Source organism: Takifugu rubripes, chromosome 22 (genome assembly GCF_901000725.2).
Source record: "Takifugu rubripes chromosome 22, fTakRub1.2, whole genome shotgun sequence".
Classification (NCBI taxonomy): Eukaryota; Metazoa; Chordata; class Actinopteri; order Tetraodontiformes; family Tetraodontidae; genus Takifugu; species Takifugu rubripes.
This window is the reverse complement of record NC_042306.1, coordinates 1159465-1174197: the sequence shown is the minus strand read 5'-3', so window position 1 is coordinate 1174197 and position 14733 is coordinate 1159465. Positions and strand designations below refer to the sequence as shown.

Genomic DNA, 14733 nt, shown 5'->3' with positions numbered 1-14733 from the left:
AGACCGAGAGGGAGAAGAAGGGGAGAATCTAAGGACTCCACCAACAATCTATATAATTATCATCATCTGCTGCTTTTCCTCCCTGGCAAAGAAACACTCCATCCATTTGTAGCAATGGCCCCGGGGAGCGTTACATCAAAACTAATCATAACGATTAAAATCAGCTCCTCTGCGAGGGAGAGAGAGCGAAGAGGCAAGTTGGAGGCACAAGGAGTGAGGGTGTTGTGGGAAAAAAAATAAATTCAAAAGGCAGATTTCTTTATTTGATTTTATAAAAACATAAACTGAACAAAAGGCTGAAGCGGTCCTGTGATCTGTTCCACTGCTCGGAGTTTTATTTTGCAGACTGGTTTAGACTGGGGCAGAGACATGAGCTAATTGTATCCTGATCTTTGCCTTGAGGGGTTTCGGAGCCCCGGAGCAAGTATTCTCTGTATTTTGTTCTGTCTACCTTAGCCAAGCTATTGCATTTCTCGCTGGTGTAGGAAGCGAGGCAGACAGGGGGCCAAAACGGAGAGAAAAGGTGCACAACAGATACTTTATGCTGCTCTATGTTTCAGGTAAGCGGGGATTTTTATTTGGTTTGTTGTTTCCGTGGCTGGGTGGACCGGGACGACGAGGCGCAGCCGCTTTTACGCATGTGCCAAACGATTCGAGCGGCGCAGTTCTTTAAAGAAATATTTAACCATTTCCTGCTATTGTTCTATAGTCGCGGCACGGGTGGGTGCGCGTGCATCACACACACCTTGGCCACCTCTGATCTGAGCAAAAAATCGCACTGGAATTCGATCCGGTCGCTCTGATCGGGTTTTTTTCCGCCGCGTGAATTCGCTGCTGGCGCATTTCGGTGGCGGACGCGTTACCGTCTCCGCGCCGCTGTTGCTTTGTAACTTGCGCCCAACTTAGTCGGACCTGCGTTCCGTCGTCTCCCCAAAGGTGGTTCCGAGCGTTATTTTGTCGTGCGAGCGCTCCATTTCCTGACTGCCCCAGATCCTTTAATGAAAGACGCCATTGTGGAGTCATTTGGCCGCGGGCGTTATTTGTGTTTCTGTTCGGGGCGGCGAATCCTCGCAAACGTGAATGTAGGAGAGATGAAGCGCCACCAAACCCAACATTTAGCTTTCTCCACATATAAATTCCAATGTAAATGAAGGAAGATATCGAGGAAATGTTTCCCCCTCGGTGCCTAACCAACTCCAAAGTCCGAGTGGGAATCGACTAAAATACCTTAACAACTCAAACTTCGATTTATTTATTTTTGGTGACACTGTGAACAAATAATTCACGTTTTCTTCAAGTTTGCTGAATTTAACCGAGTTCCACAAAAGTGAGGGGATAAACCGAAAGGGGTGGAGTTGTCAGGGACGATCACTAGATGGCGCTCTACTAACAAAACCGCTGCGCGCCGGCGTTTACACACAAACTGCACCGAACAAAAGACACACAAGTCGAACTTTTCAGAGCGGGTCCGTTACATTTACTGGCCCCATCGTGACATTTACTGGCCCCATCGTGGTCTCCAGTGACCCGGCACCACCGTCTCTAAAGGAAGTCGCTGGTGGGAAACCTGTATCACTTTTGTGGCCTTTTGTGTCACTGCAGGTTGTCAGTTTTGAGGATTTTGACACACAACAGAGGAGGGAAGGTTGATTCCTTTGGGTCTTTTAGCTCTTTTAGGCGGTGTCAACCAACTTATACGCAGCTCTTCTAAAACAGAGTTTTGTGACATCGATTAAAACCAAAAGTCCGAAACCTTAAAGCTGCACACGTCAGCGGACGTGATGTTCTGCTCCAGGAGTCTCGCTACCTGTTTTCTGCCCTGCGGGCTTTGACTAAAGTTCACCCAGAATCTGTAGATTTGTCTCCATGCGGACGTTTGAAGCAAACGCCCGAGGGCAGCGGCGTAGCGCCGGCCCTTCCAGATTATGTAAATACGGGTCCCCCAACTGAATGCTAATGCTCCGGTCTGAAATGCTAATTGCATCTTCTCCGATACGTCGAAGCTCTAAAGAGCTGCACTGTGGGACGCGAACCCGAAACCCTGGATGGGGCCCTCGACTGCGGCCGCGGCCGGCAGGTGCCTCCTTCCCGGATTGTTTTCTTTGCTTTTTTGAAGTTGCAAAGACGGCGAAGTGATGATTTTGCACGTCAGGCTTTAAAGGCTTCAGATGGAAAACGGTGGAGTAACGCGCAGCAGCCAAATGGCTGCGGGCTCCGGTGCGGCGTGCCTGTTTCTGATTTGTTTTTGCATACTGTGGCACAACACAGGCGGGCCAAACGGGCCCGCTCTCAGAGTCTGAGGCTTTTTTCTGTTCTAGTCGTGCTGGAAACTTCAGGATCTTCCGTCAACGGGCAACAGGTGACGAGCACCTGGGGCTTGATAGATCAGCTCCCAGTGTGAAGCAGCGAGCTGCAGGTGTGCTTGTGTACCTCCAGATAGCGGCGGGTGATAGCGGCGGCGTGCCTGTAACCCCCTTCCACTTCCCACCTACCCGCTCTTTCACCCTCTCCTCTGTCTCCCCTGCAATTTTCCATAATGCCTCACAGATTTTACACCCAATCCACCTTTGCGATGACAAGGCTTTGAGGAAATCCAATTCCACCAAGCTGTTTTCAGAACTTGCTCTCTACAGGCTCCCACACACACACACACACACACACACACACCACCACCACCACCACCACCACCATCTCCACAAATTAGTCAGGGAACAAATTACCTGCATTCTGAGTGTGATCCCACGCACTTTGCCGGCTGCCTTACACAGGTCCCCTTTTGAAGAGCAGCCATGTGATTTCTCTCCCTCGTGCCCCGCGGGTCCTTTTGCCTTCTGCGAGGGATTTCTGGAGTTGAATTTTAAAACTATGTATGGCTGCTGCCTGCGCTTATCAGCGCATGCACAAGCGGCATGCAAATCAGAGCAGGATCACACACCGCATTGGAGGCCTGCACTCAAAGGCAAGCTTAATTGCTAATTGGGTAGCTAGGTGTGAAACCCGCGCTGCCAATGAGAAGCAGAAGGGTGGATGTTTTAAGGCCAGCGGTTGAACTAATTAATTTTAATCTGAATGTTATTAAAATTTGTGGATTCCCTGCTTTTTCTCTGTATGAAAAAAAAAGGTGCAGCTGAGGAGAGCACCCGACTTTAAGTTCAAACACTGGAGTCGTCTCTGCGGTGCTGAGAGTGGAGGCACATCTGTGCATGTGGCCTGTGCACGGCTTTAAATCACTCAGTCGAGATTCTAATTAAAAGGGAAAAAAAGCAAAAGGCTTTTTTAAAAAGTTGATGGGAGGAGTGACGTGTGTTTGTGGGTGGGGGGGGGGGGGCGTTTAAAGGGACACCTTTGTCCAGGTGTGTGAGTGGGCTGGTCACCATCCCAGAAGCTAAGGACCCTTTGGGTCTGGACGTTTAATGCAACCTCTATCTGGGGAAGGGGGGGCAGAAAAGCTGCCCCGAAAGGGCAAAGGCCAGCTGCGGCGTGTCCAGATGCGCGCCGCTGCCGTGCAGTGGGGGCATCGAGCCGTGCGAGGCGCGATTTATTTCATTATATAAAAATGCGACACTCATACCTGCCGCGGCAGCAGCGACAGCCCAGAAGAGCCGCGGGCGCCGCGATGCTAATGTTGTCGGGGCTTTGACTTCTCCCAGCCATTCCGAAGGAAGCCGCTCCGTCTGACAGCCACGGCGCTCCTGCCCAGCTCCACATTTGGCACCAGCGTGTTGCGGAGGCATCGGAAGGAAGGAAGCGAAGGCGAGCGCGTCGATCCGAGCACCTTTAAAGTGAGCGCGGCCATGGACGAGACGGACATCATGGACTTAACGCATCAGAAGGCGAGAAAACGACCGCGTCCAATCAGTTCCGCGGACGAGTCCGTGCACGCGTCCCTCAAACGGCTCCCGATGCGAGCGGCGGAGTGCAGGGAGTCCTCGCTCATGTACGCGGTCCGGGGAGAGCCGGTCCCCGCAGCGTCTCTCAAGCAGAATGACCACCCGGTGAATTCGTCTCCCAACTCAGTGATGCCGGCGCAGGTAAACGCCAACATTTCATCCGCTCGTTTTGGGAAACAAAGCGGGTTCGGGGCTTCGGGTCGGGCTCCGACTGCGCGCGTTTACGTGACACACGCGCGGAGCTTCTCTGGAAGCTTTGCGTGTTCATCGAATGCGCACCGGCGGCGCGTTATTCTTCCGCGTCCTGCTTCACCATTATAAATGTTTCAAATCTTTTAACGTGGTTTTTTTTTTTCGGTCTTGTTTTACTCGCGTGGAACCTGAGCGGGGTCTCCCGCCGACAGACGCGACGCACGGGCGTCCTCGAGTGTTTCCAATTTCCACAAAGTGTCTGAAACTTTTGAGTAATATTTCCAAGGAGATCTGCCCGTTAATGGTGTTTGTAGGTTAACCGGAGACGGTTTCTCCAAATCCTATTACAGAATTCCAATCAAGACTCATTACTGCTCGTTTCCAAGACTCTCAGATTGATGCCGGAAAATTAATTTGGTTTTGGGAGATTATGGCCCACAGGAATGGGTGCTTGTGGATGTGGCAACATTCAGGTCAAGGTCAGGCGGCTCCAGCACGCAGAGAAGAAACCCCCCCCTCACTCCTGCTGTTTGTTAACCAGACTGTTGTTTAATCTTTGGAATGAAAATCATCTAAATCCTAATTACAGACCCCCCCAGGCTGGCTTTCCAAAGCGTTATCGGCACATCTGGATCAGGAAGGAGCCTCCTCGTCCTGTCTGACTTACCTCGGCTTCGCTGTGTTTTACAGGATAATCGCTCCAGCATGTCCAGACCCATGATCACACGGTCACCGGTGTCTCCGTTGAGTAACCAGGGCATCCCGACTCCTGCACAGCTCACCAAGTCCAACGCCCCCGTGCACATCGACGTGGGCGGACACATGTACACCAGCAGCCTGGCCACCTTAACCAAATTCCCAGAATCCCGGTGAGCACAGATCTGTGTGTGTGTGTGTGTGTGTGTGTGTGAAGTGGCTTCCCCAAACCGGGGGAGACATTTCTTAAAGCTTTCATGCCAGATTTATCAGTATCAAAATGTCAGCCTGTTTAATGTTTAATGTCATCCTGTGACATTAAACAGCCAAATGTCACATCCCATCACATCACTAAAGCGTCCCATACGTGCGTCTGGTGGACAGGACAGTAGCCGGTGTACGGAGTGCTCCGAAACGCTCCGGATTCAGCCGCCTTCCCGTCCCCATCCTTCCCCACAGTCGTTTCGGGGCGTAAACAAGTGCAGCGTGCAGACAAAAGCAACTTGGTTATTATGACAGATGTCACAGCAGCAGCGGAGGACCAAAGGGCCTGGGCCATCTGGAGACCGAGAGGCCGCAGCCACGCTCCCAGGCCGCGGCCTGAGGCCGGCTGGCTGGTCGCCCCGGGCAACCGGCAACCAGCTGGCCTCACCCTTTCATACCACCTCTGTTTTCCAGCTTTCTTTAGCGCTGAGGTCTTGTGTCGTCTCTAAATGTTGAGCAGGAATTCTGCTGTGTGAACTGTTCTTGACGTATTGTCCCCATTTGCCCCCCCCCCTTCCATCTCTCCCCCTCCCCTCTCTGTGGGCAGAATCGGCCGTCTCTTTGATGGTACGGAGCCCATAGTCCTGGACAGCCTGAAGCAGCACTACTTCATTGACAGGGATGGACACATGTTCCGCTACATCCTCAACTTCCTCAGGACGTCCAAGCTCCTCATCCCGGACGACTTCAAAGTGAGTGGACGGCGGCGAAGGCGGCGTGCACGCTGAGTGCCGCGCCTTTGGTCACCAGACCTCTGCCTGGGCTCCCACGCTGGAGACCTGGAGCAAAACCAGAGCCTCCCTCCCGATCCTGAGATTACAATAAAGGAAAAACCATCGCGCTCGCCCATAAATAAACAGCGGGCGACATTGGCTGAGCCTCCTCTATGTTCTCGTGCCAAGCGTCCACGCAGGCTGAGGCTCCGTGCATGTGACACGTTAGCATTCCCCCCCCCCCCCCCCCCCCCCACCTATTCTTCAAAAAATTCTTATGTGTCATTTAGTCTGTAATTACTTAACTCGCCTCAGGAGAAAACAAATAAGCGTATTATCTGATGGACTGTCCACAGTGACTCAATCAGTGGAAAGTATGTCAGCTAAAATAAGCAAAGACGCAAGACAGATCCCGGTTCAGGCCCGGGCCACGTTCACATGGCGAGAGGAGCCTGAGAAAACTGCGTTGTGATGCCTTTCAGGCCCTGCAGTCCTGCAAGGAACAGATCCACCGCTCTACCCCACACAGCCCTGTGCTGCCCGTCCCTCCGCATCTCCTCCTCCTCCTCCTCCGCTCGGCTCGCTGCTCACTCGGGTAGAAACGTCGCTTTTCCAAACTTCTTCCTGTTTTGCACTCTTGGGTCGGCTCCAAATTAGAAAGAAAAAAACAACCCCCCAATAGGAGCGCGAGGCGATTAGCCCTTTGCGTTTATAGCTATTTTGATCTGCAGTATCCCGACGCACTGTTGGCCACGTTTAAGTCACCAGCTGCTTTCATATCGGCTCAGAAAAGGGAGAAGTTTTTCCCTGGTTCTGCCGGAGGGGATACATGAGCTTTATGGCTGAAACAGAAGCGGGCGTATGTGCTGTTGCTGCTTTAGTAAATAGATAAAAATCAGCCAGACAGCTGCGATTACGCCATTCTCCACATGAGCTCACTCACAAAGCTCACGCTAGTTTGGGGAGGAACTTTTTGGGAGTCGGAATATCAGCGAATCTGATCTCTTGTCAGGAATGTCACTGGATTATCATGAAGCGCCGACAGGAAATGAGGAACCGCGTGGTCGGCGTCTTTGGGCGCCTCCAGGCTGCGTTTCCGCCGCCACAGTCAGACCTAGACGCTGTGCTGCCCCCCCCCCCCCAGATTTAAACTGTTCCTTGCCTCCTCCAGGACTACAGCCTGCTGTACGAGGAGGCGCGCTACTTCCAGCTGCAGCCCATGCTGGCCGAGCTGGAGCGCTGGCGCCAGGACCAGGAGCTGGGCCGGGTGCTGCGCCCCTGCGAGTGCCTGGTGGTGCGCGTGGCCCCCGAACTGGGCGAGAGGATCACGCTCAGCGGCGACAAGGCCCTGATCGAGGACGTGTTCCCGGAGATCGGCGACGTCATGTGCAACTCGGTCAACGCCGGCTGGAACCACGACTCCACGCACGTCATCCGCTTCCCGCTCAACGGCTACTGCCATCTGAACTCCGTCCAGGTAACGGGAACGCCGAGCCGGTGTCCTCTCAGCTAATGCACTTCTAGTCTGACTTCATCTCGCTCTGAGATCTAGCGGAATCAAAAGAACCGCCTGGCAGAAAATGGCTCCTTTGATGAGTTCAAAAGAGCAAAGAGTCAGTTTAATAAGGCCTGATTACTCAAGCTTATCGCCTCCTTTACTGCATCTCAACGGAATACTGATTCCAACCAGGACTCCAGAGGTGGAAAAGTCCTCTAAAGGAAAAGGAGAATCCCATAGAAACAGATTAGGAGGAGTCAATACATTAACTAATAATCTCACCTCCTTCACAGGAGTGAAATCCAGCGTATAAAATCATCCCAGTTGAGGTTTTTCCTGATTTGCTTCGGTCACGTGATGTTTAAACGACAGTTCCGCTCTCCAAACGTCACCGATGACGGAATAACAAATGAAGAGATGAAAACTCAGACTCAGTTGGTCTGGATTGCCCTCTGGTGGCAGGATGAGGAAGCACTCATCAACTCCTCCTCTTCCTCCCTTTTAATCATCTGTTTCCAGAAATCTCGTTAAACATTTAACGATTTTACGTGACGATGATATAAAAGTTGTTATTTCTCCTCACCAGACATCTGTCACTCCTGCGGAGGGATTTATTTCACATTCCAGTTTTAGTCTTTGAACAAACCTCTGAAATTGTCAGTGAAGATAAAAACCATCATTTCCATCCTCCAGGAGCCGAGGGAAAATGGGAGATTGGGTTCAGGTTTTTTGCTGACTTAACTGAACATGCTGAGTTTGTTTAGGGTTAATTTATTCATTTATTTGTGGCTTATAAACTAGATCCGAGTGACACATCACACACAGCTGCCTGGTTCACCACCAGTATGAGATGAGCGCCCACAAAAACACCAGTATGAGACTGGTCTTCCTCTCCTTGGGTGTTTGGGGTTCGTGCACGTGCTGACTGACACCCTCCTCACATCTTATCGTGTAGGAGCGATTTTCTCGTTAGCCTGCGTGCTCCACGTGTAGCGACGCTAGCTCTCGTGGGGAGATACATGCTAACTCCATGTAAAGAGACAACATGTGCACGGAGTGTGTCTGTAGGACTTAAATGTGTGTTTTGGAAGCAGCCTGTGACGTTCCCCTGAGTTAGTGCTGCCAGAGCCTTGAGAGACGCATCAATAACTCATGAGGCGGTGGGGGGGGGGGACACGTTTGAAAAGATTTCACAATTATTTGTGTCTCCATCCGAGAAAGTCAACCCTGCACCTCCTTTTCCACAAAACACACAAACAAGCTCGTCTCTGAAGTGTGTGAGCTGTGCAAAGAGCGAGCGAGCGAGAGAGAGAGAGAGAGTGAGCATGCTCCCTGGCAGGTTGTCCCCGGGCAGGGCCCATAATCCTGTTTGGTTATTAAAGCACGCCGGCGGTGGATGCTGTATCTGCGTCTAATGGAGGCAGGACGGGGGGGTTTGTGAGAAGGAAGGAGGGGGCAGAGAGAGCTGCCAGCAAGTAGGGGGACCTTTGTAGTTTTGGTGGAGGCTCGGGGCTGGAAGCGAGGGGGGGGGCGGGTGGTGGTGGGGCGAGGGGCGTTTTCGCTGAGCAGACGCCGCCGAGCCAAGTGGCGGTGAGAAAGCCGCCACGCTCCCCGGGGGCCTCTTCGATGGAATGTGATCCCACAGAGCTCCTGGACACGTCAGGAGATGTCTGCAGGGCCTCCAGATCAGGCACCACCACACATAAACAGCAGAAAACAATGGAAACTCCCATCACAGCAGCCCCCAAATCTGTTTCCAATGCTCCACTTTACGCAGGCGAGCCAGCAGATTGCTGGGAGGAGGCTCTTTGGATTCAGATTTCCCCAGTTTTTAAAGAGACGTTCGGGTTTAGCGGGTCGAGCGAGGGCGCTGATGGAGCTGCTGGTCAGCGGGGTGACTCTGACCCGCCCTCTCTTGCAGGTCCTGGAGCGCCTGCAGCAGCGCGGCTTCGAGATCGCCGGCTCCTGCGGCGGAGGCGTGGACTCCTCCCAGTTCAGCGAGTACGTCCTGAGGAGGGAGCTGAGGAGGCCGAGCCAACGAGGCTCCAACTCCAACAGGATAAAGCAGGAGCAGCTGGACTAGAGGCCTCCCGGGCAGTAGGGGGCGCTAGACTTTCCTGTGGCAGCCAAAGGTCGAATGCTGCAGAGCTCTTTTGGACTCTGAGTCTGTTTGTTGATGTTTTTAGTTTTCTTAAACTCAAAAAACCATCAACCAGATTTTTCTTTTTTTTTTTTTTTTTGCCACAAGAAGATACAAGACGATTCAGTTTGAGATTACACGGACGTGTCTGATTGTCTAACCCCCACAAACCAATTTGAAAACAGATTTATATGTGCTGGATCCCCCCCCCCCCCCCCCAAAAGTTTGTTTTAAAACTTAGAGCCTACATTAGGTTAAATATGAGTTCTTTTCCATCCGTATGAATTTTTAAAAAGGCTTTTGACGCTGATACCTATATTTTGACATCTCACTGCTAATCTGATTAAGTTATTCCAGTCCCACCCTGTAAAAAGATCACGCTTAACCTTCTGAATGTCTGAGTTGTCATAAACACATTCAACAAAGCAGCTTCTGATCCACCTGATCTTGAACATTGTGATCCAGACGACGTGTTTTTATGGTTTGATCCATCGTGTCATGTTGTACGACTGACATTAGTGGGGTCAAAATCAAACTTTTTTGCCCATTTTCACAGTTTAGTAAATTATTATGTCACACATTTCTGGCTGAGTGGGGAACTTAACCCCCCCACCACCCCCCCCCCTTCCCGTTCCACCCTGGGAATCATGAAATTAGATCAGAATATTCCTCCGAGTCATGACCTGTAACTTCCTTTCATTGTATAAGTGTTTGTGTTTTTCATTTTTCACATTTAATCTTTTTAAAGCAAATGTGTCGCCGCCGACATGACTGAACAGATTAAAGCTTATGGTACCACCCGATCCAGGATCACTTTTAGTTGTAGCACGCGCTGATATGAAGTTGGATAGAGAGTGTTTCGGAGAGGACGGACCCACCTACGCTCCCCAGATTTGAGTCAAAGAGGAATGTAGCAGAAAAATGTGAAATAAATTTCAACTCAAGTTGCCGTGGTGTTGGTTCACTGTGTTAGCTGCCGGAGGGGCCGCGGTTGACAGCACATTTACAGCTCCGATGGGCTTTTTGAAGCCGTAATCGCTGAATATTATCCTTTTCCGACATTGTCCGCGTGTTTACTGTCAAACGAGGAGGTGACGGGTTCGTGTTCCGCCTCCCTGCCACCACAGAGGTAGCGCCAACTCCAGGGCGGCGCTGGCCCTCGCAGGGTTTATGCTGGTGCATCAGCAGCTGCATGGGGGCATTTTTTTACTTAGTTATATTGAATAGAGCCGACTTCTCCACGCAAGTCCTGTCAGTTGTGCTTCCACATACCCCTGGAGGGCCAAAATCCAAAGTGAAAGCCCACACAGAGCCTTGTCGTCTTGTCTTCATCCCTTTTGGCAGAATCTCCACTTTTCGTCGGCTATCTGCGGTTTATGCTATATTTCTCCCTTTCAGGCCTCCTTGCCCTCGATTTCTGTTTGACTGACGCCGTGCGGAGGTGCACCACGCACGAGCTGCTCCCGGTCACATGTTCAAATTGTTATTGTGAAGTAGAAATAAGCCCTTCAAAAAACTACAGGTGAGAAAGAACAGGGCCGTCATATTTCAACCACAGCTAGTTTTACCCCTGTGCTAAGCTAAATTGCGCTAAGCTAAACTGTGCTGCGCTAAGATTCGCTAAGGTAAGCTAAGTTGCGCTAAGCTAGGCTGTGCTAAGCTATAGTCTAGCGCCTCTGACACTGGACAAAGATCAATAAAACGTTTATTTCTGCTAAAGTGGAGACATCAGGACGTGGAAGATACCATCTTGTTAGCATCCTGGATGCGACGGTATCAGATCACAATAATCATCCTCTGATGATGTCAGACCTGAGCGGCCCCTCACCCCTGTGAGCCGCTCCACAGCTACATGAGGAAGGTAAACCCGGGCGTGGCAGATGGTCCTGCTCCTCTCGGTTCCTCTCCCTGAGGAGCAGCTCCACTTTGACCTCCTCTTCTCAGCTCTTCACCCTCGCCGAACATTCGCGGCATTAATGTTTAGAACAGAAACGGCCTCACATCTTCACGGAGTTATTCTCCTGAACTCCAGTGAGCGAGGTTGCTAGGCGAGAGCGGCGGCGGCGGCGGCGGCGTGTTGAGCTTCAAATCAGCAGCCGTTTTTGTGCAAACGAGGTGATTTTGGAGACAACCTGTGGGGGCTGCGTGAGTTTAATGAGACCCCATCACGCCCTCTCCTCCCACTCCCCTGCGTTGGCAGCGACTTGAAAAGGAATGGCAGATATCCTCCTCTCCGGACACAGCCTGTTGGTGCGGAGATGAATGGCATCGAGCGAGCGACTTAGAGGACAAAAGGGGGTTTGGAGGAGAATGAAAGCGGCTGGAGATCCTGCTCTGTGGCGCGTCTGTGATCGCGTCGCTCATCGCGGCGCTCTCTGCTGATTATCTCCACTCATCAAAAGGCAGAAGGAAGCCCCGGAGGACACGAGCGTGGCCATCTTCCCCTCTCCCTCCTCGGGCCCCGCTGGCTCACCACCGCTGAAGGTCGGCCGACGGACTCGTTCGCCTCCTCTTCAAATCATCGGCGCCATGCAAGCGGTGGCTAATGGGTGTCCTAACGAATCCACTTATTAGTGGACATACTTTGCACCCGTTCTCCGGTTCTCTTGTGTTGATCTGTAGGTAACGCTCTGCTCTGTATGTGCCTCCTACCTTTATTGAAAAAGCCTCCTGGCCATTCTATGCCAGCAAGATAATTATAAATGTAACCCGTGGCGAAAAAGCAAAACACAACTCCCACATCCCTCCCTTGCCATTTCTCTTGTTCTCTCTCGCTCTCTCCCTCGCTCTCAGCCTCTGGAGCTGATTTCAAATTTTCAAAGATATCTCGCAGTGAGACTATGAGATTGAAGGCTCATAAATACCTTTATTCTAATATAATGGCCCCCATATTTCCAGCAATTATTTCGAGTGGAAAAATTAGTTCATCCGCGTGATGAATGCCGCCGCGCTCTTCGGGCTCTCCGAGCATTGTTGGACGGACAATCCGGAGACGGCTAATAACTCAATATATGGATATTCACCGGTGGAGTAATGTGTCACCCCGACGCCGTTGCTGAGGAGGTCGAAAGGGAAGCTCGGCACCCAAAGGGAGGAGGACTGGGCGAAGTGGAGAAGTTGTTGTTATTTTGGTATCATAGTAACGTGTGCGCCTTCATTTTTCCACAGGTTTGCCACCTCTGTAAAGGCCCGAGGCGCGCTTTAACCCAGTAAGCTGCGATAGGCTGACGACTTTGTCAGTTCAGCCAGAAAGGAAGTTTTGGGAGCATTAAAAAGGCAGCACTTTTTCTCCTTGAAGATTTATGTATATCACATTTTAGTGAGTGAGAAAAGCCCCGCAAACATCAGTTTGGGCGCCGCAGAGCGCGAGTAAATGTCGAATTTTAGCACGTTAGCATGCTAAATGAAAACAACGCCGAGATACAGAACAAATCATCGGTCAGATAGGCTGATCAAAGCCCATTTTACAGAATAAAAAACGTCAGATATCTCAACGGTTGAGGCATTTTCTTTGTTTGCTCCAGATTTGGACCGGTTCTGTGGTGATATAATCATGATGCAGTACGTGACATCGCTCCAAGTGGAGGATTCCAGGTACTGCCCCCACAACTCGCCAGGCTTTCCATTGCTTATTTATCAGTGGGGCCTTGAGTTATGGAGCTCTTGCAGTGAGGAATTTTAGACCGGACCGTGGTGGCTGCAGGCCCCTTGGCAGACACTGTACACGGAGAGGGAATCATTTATATTCTACTCCAGAGGTAACAGAAGAACACGAGATTGGGAAACAGCTCAAACACCACTCTGCTCGTGAGGCTTTAGGCACAGAAAAGTCAAGCTGTTTCAGGGGAGAGGGTCTATAGAACATTTCTGAGCAACTTCTGCTTACCACCCCCCGCCCCCGGAAATAGTTTCTTCAACAATCTCCTAACAAATAGGCTGAGCTCAATTAAACTTTCAGCCACTCTGGGCCGAGTTAGTGCAGCGGAATGCTAGCATTTATCGGCAATGCTAACTGTCAGAAGGTGTTAAGCCTCAGTTAAAAGCCAACCCAATGCAAAGGCGTTCCCTAAGAAGAGCTCCCTCGCCCCGTTCCCTCACCGTGAGCAGATAATTAATAACAGTTACCTTTCCTTGATTAAAAGCTCCTCAGCGTGCCGCATTGCTCACTGGCAGCGGCGCTCCTCGTAGCGGTCTTTTACATCAGTGGACCTGAATGTTGGGAGTACTCTAATGATTCTGGAGCTTGCCATTCGAGGGCCACCCATCCATCATCGCGGTAAGGCCGGCGGCTTTATTATAATACAGAGGACAGACATGCTCTGGGGCTATGTGGGACACAATAGAGGTCTTTCAACAGACCTATAAATACACGATCTGTCAGAGTTGCTGTCCTAGGGGCGCTCTCAGCGAGGCTCTAGCCCTCCGGTCGGCCATCACTTATGCTAAGATATGCACCGGCCCCGGGGCTAAGGCTAAGGCTCAGTTCATTTCAGCCCCTCATCAACCACTGCGCTCCACCTCCAGCCATGAGAATAAATAAGAACGAGATGAAAAAAAAAAAAGTGATTCATTATGATGGAGAGCAAAACTTTAACAAAACAAACAAATGGAGGGAGTGGAAACAAACAGGGATAGCTTAGCATTGACTGGCTGGCTGCAGCACCTGACAGGCCGTCAGTGAAGTCACCCCGGGGGAAGGGAGGGGGGCATTCTGGGGGCATTTGCTGCATTGTCCGATATTGTAATAGGAGTAAATTAGATGTGTGTTTAAGGTGGGCGTCTGTCGACGTCTGGACTCTTTAGGCTCCTTATGCAGCTCCTGTCTCCGCTCCTCCACTCCACGTATCTCAGAAGAGAATCTCCTTTCACCCTCGCCTGCAAGCCAAGATCAGCAATCTGGGAGTTGGGTGTGTTCTTTTGGAGATTAGTGCGGATAGAGGCTGTTGCGTGTTGGAATAATAAACAGGTGAACATCCTAACTATGCATAATTCTCTATCTCTGGGCCACCTTAATGTATTAAAAATATATTCCTCCTCCGGGCAGAAAACCAGCAGCAGATTATGTCCAGGGCGAGTGGAAACCCAACGACAAACCTGGCACGACGATGAACGCGACGTGAGTCGGAAGCTGAAATTTGGGATTTCAGGATTTACCCACATGTTACAGTTATTTTATTTGTTTTCTATTCATCCCCATCAATGTGTCTGGAAAGAACAGCTTCAATATAATACACAGCATGACAGAACTTTTACTTTAGTATACAGGGGAGGCTACAAGTTTAGTGAGGTCACTTCCTGTCTCAGTCACATGACCACCACACCAGGAAATTGGGATTTGCG

The 14733-nt window shown here is 50.9% G+C and overlaps 1 protein-coding gene across 2 annotated transcripts; it reads left to right on the top strand.

The window, feature by feature from the left end:
* Positions 1-305: 305 nt before the first annotated feature.
* kctd1 (potassium channel tetramerization domain containing 1) lies at positions 306-10342 on the top strand. Of its 2 annotated transcripts, XM_029831024.1 has the most exons (6): positions 306-560; positions 3651-4031; positions 4773-4951; positions 5590-5734; positions 6927-7232; positions 9175-10342. In XM_029831024.1, the coding sequence occupies exons 1-6, from the start codon at positions 552-554 to the stop codon at positions 9334-9336; spliced, it is 1182 nt and encodes a 393-aa protein (XP_029686884.1). In that variant the 5' UTR covers positions 306-551; the 3' UTR covers positions 9337-10342. The 2 variants fall into 2 exon arrangements, with proteins under 2 accessions (XP_029686884.1, XP_029686885.1); XM_029831025.1 differs by lacking the exon at positions 3651-4031 and having other exon boundaries at positions 309-560.
* The last annotated feature ends 4391 nt before the right edge of the window (positions 10343-14733 follow it).